This window comes from Grus americana, chromosome 11, assembly GCF_028858705.1.
Source record: "Grus americana isolate bGruAme1 chromosome 11, bGruAme1.mat, whole genome shotgun sequence".
Lineage (NCBI taxonomy): Eukaryota > Metazoa > Chordata > Aves > Gruiformes > Gruidae > Grus > Grus americana.
Window position 1 is genome coordinate 5,944,436 of NC_072862.1, and position 23,501 is coordinate 5,967,936.

The 23,501-nt window shown below is 45.6% G+C and overlaps 2 protein-coding genes across 7 annotated transcripts in view; one reads left to right on the plus strand and one right to left on the minus strand.

The window, feature by feature from the left end:
* Positions 1–421: 421 nt before the first annotated feature.
* Positions 422–6,630, plus strand: LOC129211493 (2-epi-5-epi-valiolone synthase-like). The gene is made up of 5 exons (XM_054838686.1): positions 422–591; positions 2,903–3,536; positions 4,667–4,900; positions 5,580–5,832; positions 6,521–6,630. The coding sequence occupies exons 1-5, from the start codon at positions 422–424 to the stop codon at positions 6,628–6,630; spliced, it is 1,401 nt and encodes a 466-aa protein (XP_054694661.1).
* Positions 6,631–13,089: 6,459 nt separating this feature from the next.
* Positions 13,090–23,501, minus strand: part of MITF (melanocyte inducing transcription factor) — a 126,898-nt gene continuing 116,486 nt past the window's right edge. For 3 of the 6 annotated variants that reach the window (XM_054838092.1, XM_054838095.1, XM_054838094.1), the window contains 4 exons: positions 22,603–22,677; positions 21,485–21,560; positions 19,758–19,905; positions 13,090–17,171 (listed from right to left, as the gene is read on the minus strand). In XM_054838092.1, the coding sequence (XP_054694067.1) occupies positions 16,770–17,171; positions 19,758–19,905; positions 21,485–21,560; positions 22,603–22,677 (701 nt within the window). In that variant the 3' untranslated portion in view covers positions 13,090–16,769. The remainder of the gene's footprint in view (positions 17,172–19,757; positions 19,906–21,484; positions 21,561–22,602; positions 22,678–23,501) is intronic. The other 3 variants (XM_054838096.1, XM_054838093.1, XM_054838097.1) reach the window with 1 other exon arrangement.

The window sequence follows — 23,501 nt, forward strand, 5'->3', positions numbered from 1 at the left end:
GCTGTCCTCATGCTCCTGCCTCACCCCATAAGAGCAGGTTAGAGCCAGATCAGAGGCTCCGCACAGCAAAGGAGGTTCCTGACCGTCGTCATGGAGAATCACACAAATTGCCTTTCATAACTTCAAATTTGCTGTAGGGCATCGTGTTGGAAGTTAATGTATGCACTCCTATTGTACTTCTTAAGCATTATAAAACTAGCTAATTACACAACCCCATCCTGGTATTTGCATGTGTCTTCAAATGCTCCTACCAACCCTAACATGCATCTCAGATTAGATAATCTTAGTTTTATAACTGGTCTCCCCCGTGGAGACAAGACCTCCCCTTCCAACGCCTGGTCACCTGGAGCCTTTAAAAAGCACCTCAACGGCACCCAGTTATGAGAGATCTCTTAACAGGGACACTTTGCCTTCTGGAAGCATGCCGGTGTCAGAAGAGGCCTTTGCTCCCGCAGCCCCGGCTGCCATGCCCCAGGAGACCCAGCAGACAGACTTCCAGCTGGTGCGAGTCAAGAGCACGTGGTGCCGGATCAAGAAAGGAGAAGCCCTTTCCGACTGCAAGGACAAGATAACTCTCTCCGAAGCAAAAATGTAAGTATAGGAGCCCATGTTGATCATTGGCGACTGTGCTGGGCGACTCTGGCTAGCCAAACTGTGCAGTATCCCTGGTGGGATGCATCTCAGATGGAAAAACCATCTTGTGTGCCGCTGCGGCTTAAACCCACCTTTCTGTGTATATCCCTACAAAAAGCGGGCTTCAAAATCTGTGCGATACAGCAGCACAGGTATTAGCTGTTCTCCTTTGCGTGACTTGGCTAAGTTACAGAGGGAATTTTATCAACAGTCTCAATTTTTGTAGATGGGAAGTTCCTTTAAACTTCAGAAAAGCTTACACATGGACTTCTGAGTGCTGCACTTGGGGTTTTCTTTTCCCCCTGTATGTACGTGAAATCTTTGTGTGCAAAAGTGCATGCACAGGCATGTCAGAAGGATGCATTTATAGAGATGGTTGCAGGTAAATAAAATGTCTAGATGGGAAAAATAAACACAGTAGGTCACCGACAGGAGCAAAAACCATAACGCATCTCTCAAACTGTAGAAGTCACCTAATGGCCCTTCAGACAGAGGGGAGAGACAAATTTCACCTGGCAATACACACGGCTCTTTGCTGATGTTACATCTCTCCAGTTAATCATCCTTTAGTTACAGGATTCTCCTTTTCACAAGCACGTGGAGCCCCGTTTGTGATGCAGGTCTTCCTTAGCAGAGCTGTTTTGCACGTCAGAAGTTTTCTAGCATTTGCCATACTCGGGTTTTAATTTCACAAGTCTAACCCTTTCTCGGGCAGGTCAGGTGCCGGCAGCGGGCAGCGGCTGCACGCGAGCGTTGCTCCGGCAGAGCTGCAGTAGATACAACAGGACTTCAGCAGACCCATTGCAGTCTGCCAGACCTCAGTCAACAGCAGGATGAACCTAGGGCCCAGAGCACACCCAGAAAAATCCTCGGCTGACATATGCTTCGAAAAGGGCATGTTCAGCCTCAAATTCACTATTTTTTGCACGGCAGAGGGGTTGCAGTGGGTGCTAGTTGTGCCATCCAGCACCCAAAGCCGATTCCACCAACTAACATTCAAAACCATCCTGTCTCTTAGAAGGATCAACATGCCAGAGACAGAGACACGTGCAGTTAAAGTACAGATATGAAGGTATATATTTGGTGCATTACAATGTACACAATGATTTATTACTATTATTATTGCAATTTAGAAGTCCACAAGAAATTTTCTGGAAGGTATAAACCCTCACTATTTTTCTTTAATGCTTAAAAATGTTAGGGCCAAAATTAGAGGCAATTTGCTAAAGAAAGCAGAGAAGCATCTATTTAGATCTATGAGAAAAATTCATGCATGTGGAAAGAAATTGGGCATGTAGGGGAATCTGATTATCCGATGAGCCATCTGCTCATTCAAAAAACAAAACAGAAATTCGAGGAAACTTTCAATTTTTACCCAACTGCAGCTCAAGAAGTCTTACATAAAATACATTTTGCTGTTTCCTTCTATCTTTTTTTTTTTCTTCCCTTTCCTTTCTTGATTCCCAACAAACTAAAAAAGCCATTTGTTTTTCCCCTGGCTCCCCCTGCCCCACAGAAGTAATAACTGGGTTTCAGGGCTGTGTTCTTCACTGTTTTAAATGGATCATAGGGTATCCTGAGTTGGAAGGGACCCACAAGGATCATCGAGTCCAACTCCTGGCTCCACACAGGACCACATGCTAGCTTTGTAGGTTTTTATTTATCCTTTAAAACTCCAGTATGGAAATCTTCCCCAACTCTGAAATAATTTTCTTGTACTACCTGGGAGCAGTTCCTATTTCTGTCATACCTGTTTTGAGATAGAGAGATCCACTCTTTCAGCTGGACCATTGCAGAGACACCATTTTGTATGGAGGCGTGCGGCTGGGTGTAGATAGACAGGAATAAATTGAATCTTATCACCCAGATATGGCAGTCAGAGGATGCTTCCTCCACAAATACTTTGGAAAATTTTGGCAATGTCTTCCCCACTCCCTTTTGGGAAGTTGAAATGATTGGTCCGGGGTTTTCAACTTCCAGCACGAATAACATGCTCCAGTCCTTCTTGCTCTCTTTTTTATCACTACCGTGTAGAAGTTCAGCCATTTGGCTGTTCACTAAGATGTGTGAGGGTTTCTCTGGTGCCAAAGTAGTTAAGCCCTGACACCCAGGAGGGGCTTCCTACCCTCGCAGCCCCACACTTTTGCAGTGCATGGGCAGGAGATCCCACATTCTGCACCCTCAAGCTACGTCCTTAAACTAGTTCAGACATGCAAAGTACAGAAGAGGAATATAATGATTTCAAACCATGTTTTCTGATCCTTGCCAGAGGTGAATGCATCTCCAAAGGTGGGATTTCCTGGACAATTGAAGCTCCCATCTATTTTTGCTACAAAGTGGTAGAAACATACAATATTCTGGATCACTCTAATACCACTCTGCTCTGGGGTCACATTACTGACCCCCAGCAACTAGAGCTAGCCACCAGCGGCAAAAGGAAGCTGAGGCGCTTTATTGTCATAGATGAAGTGGTTGACAAACTTTACGGCTCCAAAGTCAGAGAATACTTTGAAGAGAATAACGTTCAGCACAAAATCCTCGCTCTGCCTACCACTGAAGAAACGAAATCCATGGACCTGGTCTTGAACATCTTGCAAGAAGTCCAGAACTTCAGCATCGACAGGCGAACTGAGCCCATCATCGCCATCGGAGGAGGCGTCTGTCTGGACATCGTAGGACTAGCTGCCTCGCTCTATAGAAGACGCACCCCTTACATTCGGGTCCCAACAACCCTCCTCTCTTACGTTGATGCCAGCGTGGGGGCAAAGAACGGGGTGAATTTCCTGCAATGTAAGAACAAGCTCGGGGGCTACACCCCCCCGGTAGCCAGTTTTCTGGATAGATCCTTCATTCAGAGCATTCCTCGGCGACACATCTCCAACGGCCTTGGTGAAATTTTAAAGGTAGGAACTTTTGCAACTGCAGTTTTCAAACCTGAAACATTGATAAGATGTCCATCAGCATCCATGGTATTGTATAAACTGCCTTATAGAAACAAGGGTGGGCCATCAAGGCTGCATGGGGACTTGAAACTCTCATTGAGAGTATATATTTTTACAGCTGCTAAACTTGTTAGAATATCCCTTATACATAGTGCCTAGCGGTAATCCTGCAAAGTAAACTCCAAAACTCAAAGCCAGATGTAGACACTGCAAAACCAGGGAGGAAAGCATCTTCCCATTGAGGCTGATCCATTGCACTCTAAAATGAACTGCTGGCAGAGAATTTGAGGCTCATTGTACGGGGGATTAATAATCTGCAAGATCATTTGCACCTACCTCATGGGGTATGTCAAGTGTGGTCAATCAATCTCCTGCGAGACAAATTCTACTTCTAAAATTACCTGGGAAGTGCACAGTAAATGGTTTTGTGCCTGAAGAGCTTTGAAAAAACTTTTAATACAGCAGAGTTCAAGCTATTAAAGTTTATTAGAAATGAGTTCAGCAGCAGCATTTTTCAGTGCTGGCAGAGCGGGAACTCCCCAGGATATCTGGAAGTTTCTGGCAGGCATGGGGAAACCCAGAGGTCACCATTCCCCACTGCAGACATGGGCTAATGCCTGAGTCAGAGGGTGAAAAAATATATACTTGTAACAATGAAACTGCTTCTGAACCCTCATATTCCCCATATTGCAGTGCTTTCCCACCTTCCCTCACCCAAAGCGCAATCCCAAGGATTAGATGAGAGTTGTCCTGGGGATGTCCACCATCCGGTCCCTGTCATGGGGATGGCTACTATGGGACAGCCTCAAGTTTCCTGCCAGGCACACAAATAGCCAAAGCTCGTTACAAACCATTTGCTGGGCTGTTAGAACATGTAGCGAGCTCACAGCAGGGTCAGAGCTGCCCAGTAGCAAGGGAACTTGCCCACCAGTGCCCCCATCATCTCTGCCATTTTGCCAAGTGTGCAGGTATGTCTTTGCTAGCGTATACCATGATATTATAGTCCAGCCTATTGAAACACTCAAGTTTTCAACAACACGTACAAGGATCACATCATCATCTTTAACTACCTCTTCTGTTCTTTGCCCTAGATGGCACTCATGAAACACAAAGGGCTGTTTGACCTGCTCAAGAGCCATGGGAAATACCTGCTGGACACCAAGTTCCAGTCCTACAGCAGCTCTGCCGACCACGGGGACGCTGCACTGCAGACTACCAGGATTGCCATTGAAACCATGTTGGAAGAGCTGGCTCCCAATCTCTGGGAGGATGACCTGGACAGACTGGTTGATTTTGGTCACCTTATAAGCCCAGAGCTGGAAATGGTGAGTGACAGACTTTATAGTGCAACATTCATTTTAAAAAAAAAAAAAAAAAAAAAAAAAATTCAATCAGCAGCATGAAACCTTTGTGCAAAAGAAGCTGAGCTAAACTCCAGATTTGCACATTACCTCAGATCACCCAACGCACCCAGCCTGGTCCTGTTGGATAAAGAGAGCCCTTTCCCAGCCCTGTTTCCCCCACACATCCATCCATGTTTCCTACTCAGACCTCAGGCCAGTTATCGCTCCTTACCAGGCATTTACCAAAGCACAAAGATGACCAGATTTCAGTGGAGCCACTAGAAATCACTAACACGAGCTATAACAGAGCAAAGGCATGGAGACCATAGCCTGTATTACTGGGGAGAAATTGCCACTGAGGAATGAGGGGAGAGGACTAGACCTTATGCAATATTCAGAGCTCTTCCCTCCATCCCACGGTGCTCTTCATCAGTGATTTGAATGAGAATTAGATCCTGGATCCCTATAAGAGATTTTACATGCAATTAATCATGTGTAAAACAGATCATCCTCTGCAACCCATAAATCACAGGAAGCTAACATCCAGCAAATCCGTACTTCTACCGCTGAGAGTCAAATGTCAATTTTCAGGAGTACTTTTAGACAAAACCAACTTATTTACTATTTGTCAACCCAAATCTTTTCCTTTGCTCCATTTCAGAGGGTTTTGCCGTCGCTGATGCACGGAGAAGCTGTGAACATCGACATGGCGTTCATGACGTACGTCGCCCACGTGCGAGGGCTCATCACCGCCGAGGAGAAAGAGCAGATCATCCAGTGCATGAGGGGCCTGGAGCTGCCGGTCTGGCACAGCGGCTGCAGCTGGCCCCTCATCAAGAGAGCCCTGATGGAGCGCCTGAAACACAGCGGGGGACAGCCCCGGATGCCTCTCCCCACCGGCCTCGGCGTAGCAGGTACCGTGGTGATGGACACCGGGAGCAGGCGCTGGGGGGGGCAGCGGGCATCCTGGCACACTGACGTGCTAGAAAACGTGCCCCGCAGTTGTACGTTTCTGGTTTTGCTGGTGCTTCCCTTAACATCTCAAGGGACCCACCTTCTCTTGTGTGTAACCACCAGAACTCGGCTAAGGACTGAGGTCTAATTAATTGCATTATGATTGACCAATTCACTGTGCAAACCTGGTTGCAAACTGACAGTTTAAACACAGTGCTCTGGCAGACACACCAACAATGTCATAAGGGAAAAACAACTCCTTTGGTATACTTGAAAATATGTGTTAAATAATCCTTGGCAAAAGGGATTTAATGCATTACTGTGCCTAGAACTAATACCTGAAAACCAAATATTATCTGTGCAATATCTGGGATGAAACATTCTCACTTATAAGATTTAAAAAAACAACACCACAAAACCAAACCAAACCCAGCCCCTACCATAGGAGCAATGCACGGGACCAGGTTGTCATCTCTTGCGTCAGTGCCCATCCAGACTGCTTCCATGAAGCTCAGTCTCTACACACCCACAAGAAAACAGATTCGCACAAACTGTTTGGAGGAGCTACTCTCCCCCCTAGTGAGTTAGTGTATGCAAGCAGGAAAGGCTGCTCTGGATGTTCAATTAACTACAAGTCTTGTTTTACAGAGATATTCAATGACACCAGCGAAAAGACCCTGGAAAGAGCATACGAGCTGTGGGTCAGGGACTGCAAGACAGCGCTGGAAGAAGAGCCGGCTGCTCTCTCAGAGCTATGAGCCTGAGCTGATGGTCCTGCCCCACACGTGGAGTTGTTTGACATTGTAAGTTAGTGGGCAGGACTGAATTTTAAACAGGATAAATACAGCAGCACCTGTGAAACCATGTGCACCCCAGAGCTGCTTGGAACAAGACGAATATTGGCATCTGACCCGATTTACCTTTTTCGATTGCTCTATCTGAAAGGGAATTCATTAGATCTGTGGAGTGCTCAAGACGTGATCACTCAGAACTGAAAGCACCAAGTGCCCGTAGCGTAGTTCAGAGCAAGCTGTCTCCTTTGGGGGAAGAGAGTGGCATTTATTCTTTCATTTGGGTAATCCAGCCCGGGGGCTGCCATGGCCTTGCACAGTGCTGTCCCACCATTGCTTGTTGCTGGACCCCTGAGGTTAGTAGGTGTATCTGGCTAATAGACCACGTAAAAGAAGTGGGACATCTTGACAGCACCACACAAAATCTCCATGCTATATAAAATCTTTGAAGTGGGATATGTCCTTCACTGGTTTTAACATTCTGAGTTCTTGTTTTCTCAGCTCATTCAAACTAGCAAAAAAAAACGAAAAAAGAACAACAAAAAAACCCCCAAACTTGGCTGCCAGCCCTTGCTCCCAGTGTAAGGGAACGACACATTTCTATTACAGGCACCGTCATGTAACCACAGATCAGCAGATATCGCTGCTGTGAAGCACGACAGGAGCTGTATCTTGACAGCGGGGCAGTCCTGTGTCTTGGGACTCTTAGATACTGAGGACATGCTGGCAAGACTCATCTTGCTGCCAAAATGTATAGCGGTGGTTTTACTGTGTAACCCCTGCAAGCCACCAGTGTGATTTGCATCACAGTTGCCTATGAACAAAGTTGAGCTCCAGGCTATAGAGCAGAACGCCCCGGGCACCCCCACAGAGCATCTGCCAGGGGCTTCCTCATACCTGGCTGGCCGGGCTCCTTCACGGTGCTTTCCAGGTAGATAAGGGAAGCTGGGGAAACCCAAGAGAAATCGGGAGACACCAAACGAGTTTATCATCTTCAAGCAGCCTCAGTGTCACGTCTCAGGATCCTGCCAGACACAGACAATGTTATATATCAGATGCTGACTGTGAAAAAATCTAAAGACAATGTCATCCTTCTCCCTGGAGACTGCATCAAAGGAAATCACAATCAACAAACAGCCTTTGAATTATTTACAGCAATATTATTTTTTTTTCCTTATGTCATACCAGTTAGTGCTGATATGCTGGCTTCTGTTCTGCTGAAGTAATAAAAGCTATTAAAACTGGAAAACTTTTGAAATACCGATTCCATTACTGCACGCAGCGCATGCCTGTGTACATTTGCACGTGCTCAAGAGAAAGACAGACACTGGAGGAGTGAGGAATAAAACTGACATAATAAATCCCTTTTCCTCTTGACCTTGGAGAAGATGTGCCTACAACTCCACAAAAAGGCTTCCCCGGCCCTTCTCCAGAGCCATGCATTTCTCTAGCCTCAGGGCAGGGTTTTGCTCAGGTGGTACCACCTCACCAAGCAGACCTCTCGTAGGGCTCCCACAGCAAAGAGCACATCCTCAGGGCCACATCTTCCCATAGAAATAATCCCCTAACGCCCTGAGTTAAACAAGCCTGTGGCTGAGGATATCAATGAAATTGTGTCTTTTTTCCAGACCATCAAACACGGGTTGCTTCAGCCAGTTCCTGACAGCAGCTTCTGAGTGGGGAAAGCATCGCTCCTGCTCGCAGGGAAACCATCTGCACCATCAGCCTTTCACTCGAACACAAAGGGACAGTGCAACACGGGACTAGATGAGGATCTGAACTTTTTAGGTGCATGAGAGAGCCCCAAGGAGAGCAGTGCTGAGGGACAACGTGGTGACAGCCTCTGGAATGGAGCTGGGGGGAGGTTGTGTTGTCTCTACCCCATCTGCTGCTGCTCACCTCTCAGAGATGATGCAGGACCGGAGACCTGTAGCTTTGGTGCTCCTCTCCCAGAGTTTAGGGTGATCATCTGGGTATACTCACGAGAAGTTTTCCTCAACTCCAGGAGCTGCATGAGCCATTTTTCACATCAGGTAATCTAGAAATGATTATTGGCTGTCCAAAAGTCCATGTCCCTCAGTGCGGGAGCCCTTCTCCTGTCTACCTATGCAGAAGAGGTAGACAAACATCAACTCGAGTTGCTTATTTTAAATGACCAGGGAGAGACCCTGAGGGGCCCAAAGGCATTTAGCACTCTGGTCCCATGGAAAGCCAAGCAGCAGCTCCGCAGGGTCCAGCCACCCTGAACCCAGGAGTCACAAAACCACACGTACCCAGTAACAGCCCAGCATCTGGGACTGATGTGCTGTTGGTGACAGTGACGTGGCTGCAGGTCACCTCCCAGCCGTTCCCACACGTTGGTTTTGCCTCTGTCTTCAGGAGCCACTGCATGTGTGTGTAACAACATATCAAAGGAGCTGGAGCACAATTAAGACTGAAAAGTGAACACATGATTATTATTTTTTACCCTCCCTTCTGTGGTGGGTGACAGAATACAATCAACCCCTGACATGCTTGGTTGCTTAGTAGCAGACAGCCACATTTTTAATTATATACTAAAATATGCTAAAGAACATAAAACGTCTGCGTGACTAATACGTGTATATCAAGAGAGGCACATGACAGCAGTTAAATTGCTTCGGTGTCTGATAAAGAGTGCCTCTGCCAGGCTTGTCATCGAAAGATCAAGGGAAGGAGGTGGAAAGTATTATTAATAAACCAGCGACTTTTTAAAATACACCTCATTGTTTGCAGTGCATTTTTTTTTTAAATGTCTAGCATGAATTTAATTCTTTTCCATTTATTCAGCTTTGATTTAATTCCTGCTTTTTGAAATGGAACTGTTATCATTAGATTTAAAAATCTTTGCTTATTTTCTTATTACCTTCAATGATGTATTACTCCAAAGTGAAAAGTGGAAAGCTGTACGGGACCCAGCTGGCTTCTCTGCAGTGCAAGTTCTTCATCAGTTTGTTTGAACAAAATTACTTTAGTGGTCAGAGAAAAAGAAATTATTTTATTATTTACATGTTCTGAAGTCATTTCTTTTGCAACAACCTGCTGTAGAAACTGTTTCTCAGCAGGGGGGGGAAAAAAAAAAAAGAGAAATATTATGAGCTCAGATATTTTTTAATACAGGAGTATCTAAGCAGTTATCAGGCAGGTCTGGTCAATAGTAGCATTCAATGGACCCAATGCAAAATTAGAATCAGGTCAGAGGTCTTGAAGACCCTGGAAGATTTTGACATTGCATTTAAAGTGGCTGAACGTAACAGGAACTGCCCTATTCCTCGTGCAGCGCAGCGGTACGTGCTTGTCTGCCTGGAGCCGTTACCGCTGGCACAAAGGACACGCTGTACTCGGACAAAGCGACTTGCAGACCACAGCGTTAACTCGTAGCTCGCCTCAGAGCAAGCCAGGTCCGCTGGCCTGTGCCGCGCTGGAGCTAACGCCGTGCCGTGCGGGGATGCCGCCTCTGCCTTGCCAGCGCCGGGACGCAGCCGAAATCATCACCGCAGCGGGGTCTGTGCCCAGCGAGGGAAGCCTGCCTTCGTTAAAGCTTCCCAGCCGGCTGGAAAGGATGCAGCCCCACCAGAGTGTGCTGTTCCCTGCTTTTTTAATTAACGTCTAACTCTTGCCGCCATCAAAGGCGAGGAGGAAAGCCAGCGGGAGCGAGGAGCTCTGGAGAGGCACAGCTGAACAGCGAGGGAGAAGGCAAAGTGTTTGGGTGAGACCAGAGCCCCCGGAGCTGCGTGTCCCATCTACCGAACCCCGCTTAGAGCCCAGAGCACATCCCGGGGGCCCGGCACCCCCCTGCCAGCACCCAGCCTGATCCCGTGGGATGAGCACCACGATCAGACGCCGGGTCTTGTGCTGGAGCCAGGCGCTTGCCCTCCCTCCCAAATAATTGTAGCTAGCCTACCGATGGCTACAGCAAGGAGATGGCTGATGGGCCGTGCCCAGCTCCCAAAGCCTCTGATGGTGCCCTACAGCCAGCCCAGACGCCCTGTACGGTCCCCTGGCCCACAGCGGATGTATCAGGACATTTAAGGATTTCTCCCATAGCTCCTTCGAGACAGTATGCACAATATGCAACTGTGTACATCATCCCCATGGTGATTTTTATAAACACATTAAAAGAGCAATCAATATTTAGATTGTTAGCATGCCCTGGCTCATCCTACTGACCATAACAGCCTTCTCATTGCCTCACACAGCTCTTGGACAGCATTTAATGCAGAGGTCTGTCACAGGAACCATCGTTTCCCTCTACGACCACAGAGCACAACGGTGCCTCAGCCCCGGGAAGCGCAGGGATGGGGTAAAAGCGTGGCAGCACGAGGGGTGGGAGCTGCCTTCTCTCCAGGGAATCTCAAACGAGAGCATCTGCCCACGTTCAGCATTGCTGGAGTTCGACAGAAGCCCTCCTGCTTCCTTGTGATCTAGGTGAGAAAGTCATAAAAAGGAAGAAACTGGACCTTCAGGCGTGGTGGAGACATGAGCCTTGACACACGCCCATTGAGAGTCAGTCTCAAAACGTTATAAATGGAGCAGTTGCAAGTAAGGCTGCCCCTCGGATCACAGGCAAAGACAACGGCGATGGTCAGTGCACATGCATTTAACTTGCAAGCCAGCATCATATTAAGCCTTATTGATTTTAAGAAGTCAGGGACACTTTTTCAAGCCATTCCAATGCAATTTTAAGCAAGTACATTTCAAAGGAGCTGGAGAAACAGTATGACCACCATTCAGTGCCGGGACTACCCCCAGCTGCAACCGCAAAAGGAGCAGCGGCTGCTGAACTGGCTGAGGCAGCGCGATCACCGTCTCCTTCCCGGCATCGGGAGCTGCCGAGCGCCAGGTGCATCTCCCCAGGAGGAAAGCACGATCGTGGTAGCAGGGTCCTGCTGTGCCCCCACATCCCGCAGCCCAGCCACGGGGCTTTCCAGCAAACCAGACCCTACCAGCTGTCAGCAGCCTTATTTTTAACATCCACTTTCCTACCCTGCACAGAATTTTTCAGGCTCGCCCAAAGGAACTCAAAGACTTATAAGCAGACCTGCTACCACACACTGAGCAACTGCTGACAGCCATTACCCCCACAACACGTTTTCTTCCTGCTCCTCCTGGGTTCCACAACCCAGCTGAAACCTGGAGCTGCTCCCACTGACAGCAAGAAATTCACTCCCAAAATGCAGCGCTGGCACAACTGGCCAAAGGTAAAGCCAAAATACATCTAAAAACTCAAATTATATCCTAGGCTGCTGATAAAGACATTTCCTACTGCAGTACTACAATGCCACATTCCAACACTGTGCTGAATTTCTAAAGAAATAGCATTACAAAGCCTGCTGGAATCACTCACAAGCTCTAACTCTGGTATCTTCTACAAAGAGGGAGCAGGGCTTTTCTGCTGTAGTCTTAGCAGAGTCCGGTAGCATTTTTTGGTTGGCTGGTTTTTAAACTGGCTGATGCAGGACAGCTAGTCATTTTTAATTGCAACCGAATTAGGTATTTTCTACTCCTAATAGGTATCAGATTTTTCAAGACACAGGCCAAACTCAAAACTTAGATTGTTTGTATTCAGGGCTTAAAACCCGTGAGATAATACACGGTGACCACCACTGCTGCTGCAGCAACGTCCACAGAGACGGCGAGGACTCCACACTGTGAGCACGGTAAAAGCAACAGCCTGTCGAAGAACAGGACCAGAAGGGATGAAAGCAACAGAGAGACAGGGAAAAATAATGAAGACGGGAAGACAAAACAAGGCCCCAGCTGGTTCCTAACCAGCACGAGCTGCAGGTCCCGGCACAATCCAGGAGCAGCTCTTTGTGCATTAGGAGAGCGGAGGTTTCAGAGGAGCAGCCGATGGGGCGAGCAGAGCGAGGACCGGGGTCTCTCTGTGTGCAGCTCAGCTGGAGGCGGCGGCGAGGTCCTTCTGCGCAGGACTGCCGGGGGGAGGTGACCCTGCAGGAGCGACAGCGTGGCAAAGAGGTGTAGGAACCCCGAGGGCTCACCCAGCCCGTGCCTGACCCCGGGCAGCTGGTGGGAGGCAAAGGGCAATGCAGCCGGGGGTGGTTTGGCTGACCCGTTTGAGAAGGGGGGAGGCAAAAGGCAAGAGCCCACAGGAGGGGAGAGAGGCAACGACACTTTTCCATGTCCTGTTTTGTTCCTTGCGCTGGACCGTAAACTCCGGGTCTGTCTGCTTGGGTGTGCATCTGCAAAGCCCAAGCGGGTCTGATCCGTAGCTCCGTCCCCCCGTGCTGCCGCAATACGAACACAACCAGACAGCTGCTGACGGACACCGGGGCAGGCACACGTACACATCCACCGCCAAGTCACAAACACGGAGCGCTGCCGGGACTTAAAACGCACAGAAAAACAAGATTCACTTACACGGAAAACGAGTGGCTTACACAGACATATGTGAAAAACCAAATGCTTTAATCCATCTATCAAGAACAACAGTTCAAATTATTTCATTGGATACATTAATATTGATCCATAATTTACAGTGCTATGGACCATACACAAATTATTGCTGCAGTCAACAGCAGATGAATATCAACATTACAGTACCAAGCATCATAGCAAGAGGCAGTAATTAATGTCACTTTTTCAAGAAATATAGGTATTTATACTATTATCAACATCAGCTTCCCCCCCAGTGCATTTTATGTCAAACAACATAAATGTAAGTGCATTATTTTGTGCTTTGTGCTTTCCTTATGTACCTTCTTTTTGCTTTTACAGGTTGTAAGAGTTAAATATTGCTTCGTAGGCCAAAAGCAGTGAGGAAGAACTTCACGGTACTCTGTATGTTCCTGCTTGTTGCATGGCTCTGGCAAAGCAAGAACTGGTAGGTGTCCTGTCCACCCGCCCAGGGAAGCCACCACCAGCCCCGTGTCACACAAGACACCGTCATCAGACTGGGCAACAGCTTCTGTCCATCTCACTCCACCTAGTTCATGCCAAACCCTGCCTTTAATTGCCGACTAATGTACTCTGCCACTGATCCCCTGTAAAATGTCACGGCCACACGTTCCACCACGCGCAAACGGGCAAAGACATCGCCAGTTAGCACCTGCCTGGAGATCCACGTCTCCTAGAGTTGTCCCCACTGCAGCATCGACGTGCTCAAAGGGTGGGCAAACTCAGAGGAGGGCTGTAGCCTAAGGAAGCACGGGGCAAAGAGCGAGCAGGGCACAGCCGAGTCGGGTGTTACCCCAGAGCAACAACGTATGGGGAACACACAACATGGCTGCTGGGGCCACAGCGACTTTTATCAAGAAATCCAGCTCTTGATGTAAAGGTTTTCCTTGCATCCTAACTCATCTCCCCACAGCACGTAGCTAAAAATCAGAAGTAAAGGCTATCAGCGAGTACCAGTGTTTCATGTGCTTGAAAAAGATTTATATACCACAGTCTAGACTTCAATTTCTGAATGCCCAGCATGGGCATCGAACCAAAAGCCTTAATATATTCAGTGGTTTTCAGTTACTACACTCAAGCATGCACACCTGATTTCGTACAATGCTGCAGAGCTGTCCCATTTTAATGGGAAAGGGTAACGCAACCCTGGGTTACAGCTACAAGCACTTTACAGCCCTGAATTTCCTCACCTGTCACCATTCCCAAACGGCAGCACCAGAAGCCTGTACCCGTGTACTCGACTCGGAGCTAACTACGGCACAGCTGCCTTGCAGGGAATTTCCCTGCCCGAGGACCACGACGGCTGCAGTGCATCCTGCGGGCTCCTGGGTCCTGCCCTGGGTCTGAGCATCACTACCCTAGGAAAGACACCTTCCCAAAAGCTCTCTGGGGTGATGGGGGGGGGAGAGGCATCATTATAATCTAACTCCAGCTCCTCCTTCAAAAAATAAAAAATTAAAAAAAAAAAGCCACAACCCAGTGGTTGCATCACTACTAACACATAGCTCGCTGCTCAAGCAGAAACAGACGGCCGGACGCAGCCAGCGACAGCCACAGAAAGAGCGACACGAACACACACCCCAGAGTACCGTGACAGCGAGCTGCGTCCCCGCCGAGCCCCACGCCCCTCACCACCCGCACCGGGAGCGGCGGCGCCGGGCAGGGGACGCTTCAAGAACCCTTCCACGGGAAAACATCGGGGTGAAAGCTCAGCGAGCCACGCCGCAGGCTGCGGGAACTGCCGGCGCTGCCGCCAGCTCTCCCATCGCTACCCGATTCACATTTGATTTCTGCACACTAACTGCAGTGACCAAGGTTTCCTTACACAGCCTGCCAAACTGGCGCTCGAGTCACTAACCGTTTCACTTACCCTATGTAATTTCCAGTGTAGCACAAAGGAGAACGGGAAGCTCTTGTTTTCTATACGTAGGCACCATGCTACACTTCAGCGTCCTATAAAACATCACCCTAAAGCTCTCTCCTATGCCACACTTCAGTCAGTGCTAGTCGAGGAAGACTACAACTAGAGTTTAAGGCACTTCATTCTGAACGAGATGCGCTTGCCTGCCACTCGCGAGTCAGCTGTAGGCTGCTACTGAGAAATCCGCTCCATCCGTCTAGCTCGTAACACCACGTCACCTCTGTAAAACACCTAGGCTTGATATAATACAAGTATAACTACCGTTATTGCATAGGACTACACTTGAGTAGATAATGCACCAACTACTTTTACAACATTGTTGCATGTTAAAAATTAATAACCTTGTTATCAAGTAACAGTTATTTGCAGATACAGTAATTTACTCTTTTTTTTGTTTGTTTGTTTGTTTTTCTTATGTCAGCCCCAGTGCTGAAATAAAACACAAATTACTATAACGGGTATATTAACTACATAGTTATGTTTCCAAGCATATTACTACTTTTTTCTGTATCACTAAAAATAAATATGTAAGTTCAGTTTCTCTACAGAATTGTTTTATTACCTAATCTAAATTTGTACTCTACCTTAAATGTGTTTAAAAACATTTTCAAAGTGAGACTGTAATATACAAAATATTCTCAAAATCTCTCTTAAAACACAGAACCCTGCATAAAAGCTTCCTTTCAAGTGTTTACAAAGAACGCAGAAAACTTCCAATGAGTTTTAAAAATGTCAAAAAATCGTTGCAATATTAAGAGGCAAAAATCTTACAAATGAAATACAAATATATTTCAAACAAAAAGTTGAAGATAACTAAGGAATCCATGCAAATCAAAATAAACTGTACAATGCAATTTAAAAAAAAATAAAGCCAATTAGATATGTACAACATAATGTGCCCAGCTGATAAAACGTTAACAATTTTTTTTTTTTTTGTCCAAAGACTGTATACCAACTTACAGTGCTCCTGCTTGGTTTACTGTTGGCAGGCCATCAATGTGTGTTACAAAACAAAATAAAAGAATCTAAGAGAAAAACTCGAACCATGATCAAAAGGAAAACCCAAATCAGCTCAGAGTAAAATTAAACGGCACTCTGAGAAAGAGACTCGCATCTCCCTGCAATTTTCAGCAACAGCATTTTATATCACAATCAACACAATCAGGATGTCTTAACACCTTTGTTTTGTTTTGTTTTTTTTTTTTTGTATTCTGAGCAGAGTAGGGTGGGTATTTTTCCCTAAACACTCGTCCTGTAAAGACCAATGTTTGAGGGACACTGTATCTTTAAGGCAGCACTATTCAATTAATACAATTACAAATTGGACTTTTTTTTTTTTTGGTTTCTTTACATTCTTTAACTTTACATTTTGTTTCCAGGTAAATAGGTTGCATTTACAATCCTATGATTTCCCCCTCCCCCCAGTAGAAACAGACTCTTCATTTGTAATTCTATTGCTTTGAGTAGATTTGACCAGTTCAAAGTTCTTGGCGAATCCAGTTCACAGATACTGTACATATCCTGTACAATATTTTGGAGGCATTGGTAGTTTTAAAATAGAATATACAAGTTTCTTCACAAAAATTCTAAAAAAAATTCCTATATATATAATATATACACACACGCGCACACACTGGGCTACTGATGAAGCACAAGGAAAAAAAAAATCAAAAAAATTCTACAAAAGGTAAATTATTTAATCTACTGATCAAGAAACAAAGCAGTTTATGAAAGGTGTGCCAAGTATATGCTAACAAGCGTGATCGGTGTCCTCCATGCTCACGCTGCTCCGCCTGCTACTCGTCTTCGATGCTCCAGGAGACACAGAGGAAAGTAGCGGGTCAGTCACTCCGACGGGGGAGAGGGTATCGTCCATCAAGATATCTTCCAGTTTGGATCCCATTTTTGCAGGAACACTGTAAGTACCAGATGGTTCAGTCACGTTTCCAAGGTTGTCACTGAAGGTGATGGTACCGTCGGTGAGATCGAGGGTGGTAGTGCAAGACAGGTCTGTGTGGTGCGGCATGATGTCTTGGTTGCAGTTGTCCAGCACAGGCTCTTGTTTGATGACCCTGTTGACCATATCAGGGGAGCAGAGGCCTGTAGATGGACCAAGGGACAGTCCGTGTGCCCGAGCTTGCATCTCAAGTTCCTGTGAAGGAGGAGAAGGGACAAATTAAGCAAAATCTGTCATCTTAGGCTCCCGTGTACTGCGACTGACAGTTTCCTCCTGCTGTACACAAACCGTTTCCTCCCTTTCCAGTAGCAACAAGCACTTGCACCTCGTATGCTCCTGCCCTGCGCATTTTCACCTGAACATCAGTCTCTTGAAGAGGTGGGTGAACACCACCCCACACAGCTCCTTCACACTTCTCCTCAGAACCTACACCAGAGTCAAAACCCAGCACACCCTGTACAACAGACGCGTTTCCCCTCGGGCCTCTTCTCAAACCAGTGCCACAGTAGGCAGGGTTGGCATCAGGTCAAGTGAGGAAAGCATTTAAAAGTTGAAAAAAGGGAAAGAAAAAAAATAAAGCAAAGCAGAAGCGTAGGCTTAGTACTTTTTAAGAAGTAATATGTGAAGGCATAGCATGTCTATATGATGCTTTCCTGCTGAGACACTGCAAGGGACATTTCTCATTCTACAAGTCTGGTAGGGCTGCAAGTAAAGAGGTCAGCCAAACCTGAGCAACACTGTTCCTGCACTGAAAAATCATGGGCAAGTCCTAAGAAGGTTTTAGAATTCACACACAGCCAAGATTCTTCGAATCTTCATGAAAAGTTTAAATCCCACCTTCACATTTAATCATACAGATGCACTTGATGAAGACAAATCATTCATTCAAATGCCCTTTTTTAAATGCAGCAGAGAGAGAGATGTTTTGCTTCTACTTATGCAATATATTAGGCAATCACAATCACCGTTGTGATGATACTGTTTCTGAGTATATTCCTATCACTGAGGTTGATTAATACCCTTTTTTCAATTTTCAAGCTAAGACAACAAGCTTGTAATGGCACACTGCAAGATCAATGGAGAAGGTGGAAGGAGGAAGCACTTCTTCCATCAGCTAACATGCCAAAATCAGGAGTTCCTTACTCTGTGCTTAATCAGAATCGACGCAAAAATAAAAAATACAAGCTTTAGGTTATTTGCTGCCAGATGTATTGCCCATTATTCAAGGGTCTGGGGTTTATGTTATTTTGACTGAAGGAACCAGAGCAGATGGATAATGCAAAGGAAGACGAAAGATGCTTAAAAAGTGATCTGACTTAGCTTTGAAATACCACTACTTGATGTTGCTCTGCAGAAGGGTGGTGCATCTTTATTGTCTCACTCTAGCAATCAGATTGCTCAAAGTACAAAAACTGCGCTGAAGCTCATCCCAGCCTGTTCTATTTTAAAGCTGTTTACTGCCACACTTGACTCTCAGGTATTTCTAGCTTCATTATCTACTTTGCAGATTAGCCGTGCTGTGGTTCAGGGCTCTCCTGACACAGCAGCCAGCCTGGCACAACTGCAGCCTGCACGCAGAGCTCAGCTGTTCGCACGGCAGGTGAGCAGCAACACGAGAATATCTGGGACATCACTGTCTCCATGTTATGTGTTCTTACGCCCAGATGTAGATATCCTTCCTTAATTACCCTTTTATGTGCAACACGGGCTATTGGGAACCTGGGTGAATCTAACAAGGCAATAACCCACAGAGAAAACATACTCATGCCACCTACTGTGTTGAGGAGAACTGTTTTACAGTCCTACAGACTTCAAGGAATAAGGACAACCAACCATAGCCCCTTGGACAAAAAAAAAAAAAAAAAAAAAAGCAGCTCCACATCCATAGCTCTTGGCTGTCTTGCTGCAAAAACTCTTGGAGCACTCACGTTAGGTGTGCTGCTCTGCAAGTGCTCTCAGACAAGCCAGGACAGCCTCAACATTAAATACGGCTGCCAGTCCCCAAGATACCTGCGGGGAACTCCAGACACGGTGCGGCAGTGTCTGTCACCAATACAGCCCTCCCTGCCTAATTTATCCTGCGAGCAGCATTTACTCTCCACCGGAAAGCAGATGACAGATTCCTTCAGAGCATCGGGGAGAGGCTGAATGATAGAAGAAATCAGAGATCAGATGTAGAAGACTGCAATCTGTAGAGCTTCTCTGACGGATTGGGCCTGGATTGGTCCCCACACAATTTAGAAAACCCACAAGCAAAACACGAAGTTTTCACTTATTGCCATTCATCCAAAACTGCTTCGGAAGAAAACAAACACTAAAGCTACAGGTCAAAAAAACTCCACAAGCAAGATGACTAAAGTGAACGTACTCCCAAACAGTTAAACTGAATTTGATCACTATCAACAAATAAATCATACATGAAATCCCAATTCCTTAGGTCTGGCACAAGCCCCCCGCCCTCCCCCCAAAAAATTAAAAATTACCATATAAATTTTTCTGACAGTATGGTTTGCAACTTATATTGTCTATAGTAGAACAAAAATAGACCAGCACTAAGTGCTTTATCAGAGTGTTAGAAATTTTTTTTTTTTTTTTTTAAACTAATGTATCCTGGCTTTTTTTTCTGGAAAAAAAATCTCTGCAGACTTCTCAGCATTGGTCACCATTTATTAAAATGCTGGTTCTTTCCAACCCACACTCCTATGAGAAAGCTTCAGTTACCATTATTCGCAGTCACACACTGCAACATTAAGAGCATTTGCAGCTTATTTATCAGCAAACCTGTATTCTGAGCAGCAGGTGCCTATTGGCATGTTCCAACTTCTTCTGTCTGTTCTCAAGCTCCTTCGTGCGTTGCTGTTCTCTTTGCAGCTTACGGATGTAGTCCACCGACGCTTTCAGAATAGTTCCCTTATTCCAGCGCATATCCCTTTGAAATCAATAAAAACAAAAGAAGAGTTAAGGTGCTCAGAGAGGTTTATTTTATAGTCATTACCTCCACATTGGCGGCGATGATTACACCTCATATATACAGAACACCTGGCTAATATTTATTCCAAGCGTACGGACACAGCAGGTACCTGAATGCACTAGAGGGGGCCAGAGAGCAGCTACTGCACAGCAGACTGCAGCCAGCCCGGGGGCTCCCCGCAGCCCCCCACGCCAACCCCCCACCATCCACACGGTTTGGCACCAGCACCGTGCAGAGCGCCAGAAGAGCAGGGGCTCCTTTCGCTGCCTTAGGGCAAGGCTGCAAGGCAACAGCGACAAAACCCCCGCGAGACGTTTCTCCAACATCCTAGGGGGTGATGCCCGATGTCAGCTGGGGAATTAAAGGGAGCAGATACGAGCTGGTGCTTCTGTGCGAGAAAGACCCGAGGCCCTTTAGCTCCCAAAAAGCAGCAAGCAATAGGCCTCCTGGTGTTACGGTAGGAAGAGCCCGATACAGCAGCGTATTTTGGTGCTTTAAACTTAACTCTGGCTAAAATACAAACGCCCCATCGCAGCCTAGCTGTGATGGTTCTCCAGCCAGGAGGTACGTGGCTCCCATATCCCTCTCCCACACTATTCCTCCCACGCTCGCTTTAGAGAAAGAGAGGCTGCCTGCATCTTCTTCACCCACACATCATCTTACTTTGTTTAAATATAAAAAAACCCAGTTTACTGCAGACTATCAGACCAAAGACCCACATGTCCCGTAGGGTGATACTGTAGAATATTGCCTCGCTTGCCTTAGAGGAAGCTGAAGAACCTCTGTGAAGAGTAGCTATGAGCTGCTCCATGAGCAACTGCCTTAAAACAATGGAAACTCTCCCCAAAAGTGTCATGGGCCATTCATTCAGATTTAAGTGAGACTTAAGCTCCAGAGCAAGGCGAGGGGTTCCTTGCTATTGAATCAGTGTTGGGTAAAGTTAAGACAAGTTAGTACCTGTAAAATTACCCAAAAGAACTACCAGAAACATTGGCAAATTATCAGCAAACAGATACACAGATGTGCTCTTTGTTTTTCTTTTTTCTTGGAGGGAAGGGGAATATGATGGCTTCCCAGAGGAACTGCCCTCCATTTTCACAAAAAGAGGGGTCGGTTCTCTCTTGCTGAGCTATGATATCTAATAAATTAAAAGAATCATTTAGCGAGACTAGCCTTCCTGACAACTCCACCGCTGGTAAGGCAGGCAGTCATTCCCAGCATCAACCCCAGCCCTGCCAAAGCGCAGGGTGCTGCCGGATGCTGAGCTGCTGCACAACGGCATGGTCATTGTTTGGGGACAAAAATCATCAAATTAATATAAACTTCAGAAAGTTCCAAAAGGGAAAAAATAAACCCCAAAACAATCTTCAGAAAATATAATGGAACCTTCAAGCACTTCTACAGTCATGGAGTGCCAAGATTATACAAGAAAACTCAGGACTTTATTTTTTTATTTGTAAATTCTTTCCCTCCCCTAAGATCTTTTTTTTCTTTCAGCACCTCCCTCCCACAGTCTCCTTTGGCACATTATACTTACGGGTCATTTGACTTGGGTATCAAAGTGCCTAGTTCTTTTATACGATCGTTAATATTAAATCTTCTTCTTCGTTCAACTTTAGGAAAAACAGCAGAAATGTTACAAGTCATATTCACACTTAATTACAAAATGTTACAAGTAATAATTCATGCTTAATTACAACATATGAAGCAATATTTGCACTTAATTACAACATATGAAGGGTTTCATCAAAGATTTCTTTAAGCGCCCTTGAAATGTTTGCCTGAAGCTTAAAATCCAGTGACAGTGTAATTTATTTTGCTCTCCTACACCCGGACACACTAAGACAGAAGTTCTGTCTATACTGTAAAAATGCAGGACTGCTGAAGTGCCAGAGACTCTAAAAAGCAGGCTGGCTGTGTTAGCATAGGACTCAACTGAGAAGCAAATGTTTTCCTAGGGAAAAGCATCAGAGACACAAAAATGTAGATGCTCAAGGAAATCCCAAAGCAGGAAAAGGGACAAAAACTATAGTCTCTTTTTAAAGTACACTTCCAGATGCAATATTTTGAGGATTCAAAAGTCAAACTTAAACACAATTTTCCTGCATTAGTTTTTCATGCAATGGAAAAGGCTTCTGAATAGCTCAAGGCATGAAACAGTTCCTTTCTTCTAGTAATATAAAGTATAAAAGGACACCTTAAGGATCCTTTAAGATGCTCATTAGTTTAAAATGTTTTTTTCCAACTTGGAAAGATGTCTTCCCTTCAAAAACTGAATTTACAAAATTGCCACGCTGAGGATGCATACTGATGACTAAAGTCACAAATTAAGCACGTATCTGAGATTTTAGATTCATTTAAAAAAGGGGCAAAATTGTTCATAGATTTGTTAAAAGCGACTGGATCAAATGTTGTTCCCAGTAATTCCATTGATGATAACGATCCAGTTACTTGGCTTATTGAAAAAAAAAGTTTAAAATTCAATAGTAGATTTAAGCACTTATTTCACAAGAATTTGAGATATTTGATCACATAATGAACTGGTACTATATACTACATGCAACGTCTCATTCAGATTTACAACACCAGCATTCGAACACTTAATGCCTAAAATCATTACTAGAATGGGTGCAAAATGCAAGAACCAAAACTTACTCAAGTTGTGATTGTCTTTCTTTTGCCTCTCCTTAGCCAACGCTCGCGCTTCTGACTCTGTAGGAAAAATACATGCTGTGCATGTGAATGAAGCAATTAGAATTAAAGTGATTCAAATACAACATTTCAGTCTGCGAAACATTCGTGCAGGAAGCCTGATGGATATTTGTCAAACCAATTACTACACCCATTCCCACAAGTGAGAAGGGCCCGTACTGGAAGCCGTGGCTGCCGAAACACAACGCTGATGTTCACCTTCACCCCTGTGCCTGTGGAGCATCCATTCCCACACTTCCCATACCGACCAGAATGTTTCCCACGGAGGCCCTGATTCAGCAAGGTAGCTGAGGACAACAAACTGCTGAAGTCCAACATACCTCCTCCTACGTTTACATACATCCGGCACGCTTACGTACCACGCAGAGGCTGAACCAGAGGAACAGCATGCTTATTGCATTGCTACCTGCGCAGGATGTGAAGCAGTCAGGAGTCAGAGGCTCTACTCACCGGAATTAAGGCTACGTCCTTGTGTGGCACGTGCGTGCACATCACCACAAGACTCAAGGTATAACTTAAGCGACGTATTAAAAAGACTCTATTTTCCAGCTACACTAACTGATCTCGTTATATGAAAAAAAGATGAAAAATTCAACACCTTTATTAGCAATATTGTTAGAAAGCAATGGTCTTTGCGTCAGGAAAAGTAAAACCAAAAATAATGACAACTATGCCACAGATCAGTTGTCTCCTCAACTCAGAACTGTTCTTAACCTTGCTCCGCACATTTATTATTGTATTTCAGTATGTAATAGTTCAGGTAAAAGCATAACTAAATTTGTTATTTTCAGTTGTCATTTGATCTTACATTTCTCAAGCAATTTTAATTATTTTTTTGTTTG

What these genes read in the sequence shown, in the direction of transcription:
- LOC129211493 (XM_054838686.1), top strand. Translation starts at nt 422, where the DNA reads ATGCCGGTGTCAGAAGAGGCCTTTGCTCCCGCAGCCCCGGCTGCCATG. An exon ending in ACTCTCTCCGAAGCAAAAAT is followed by an intron (nt 592 to 2,902) that starts GTAAGTATAGGA and finishes GATCCTTGCCAG; the next exon opens with AGGTGAATGCATCTCCAAAG. An exon ending in CACCGGCCTCGGCGTAGCAG is followed by an intron (nt 5,833 to 6,520) that starts GTACCGTGGTGA and finishes CTTGTTTTACAG; the next exon opens with AGATATTCAATGACACCAGC.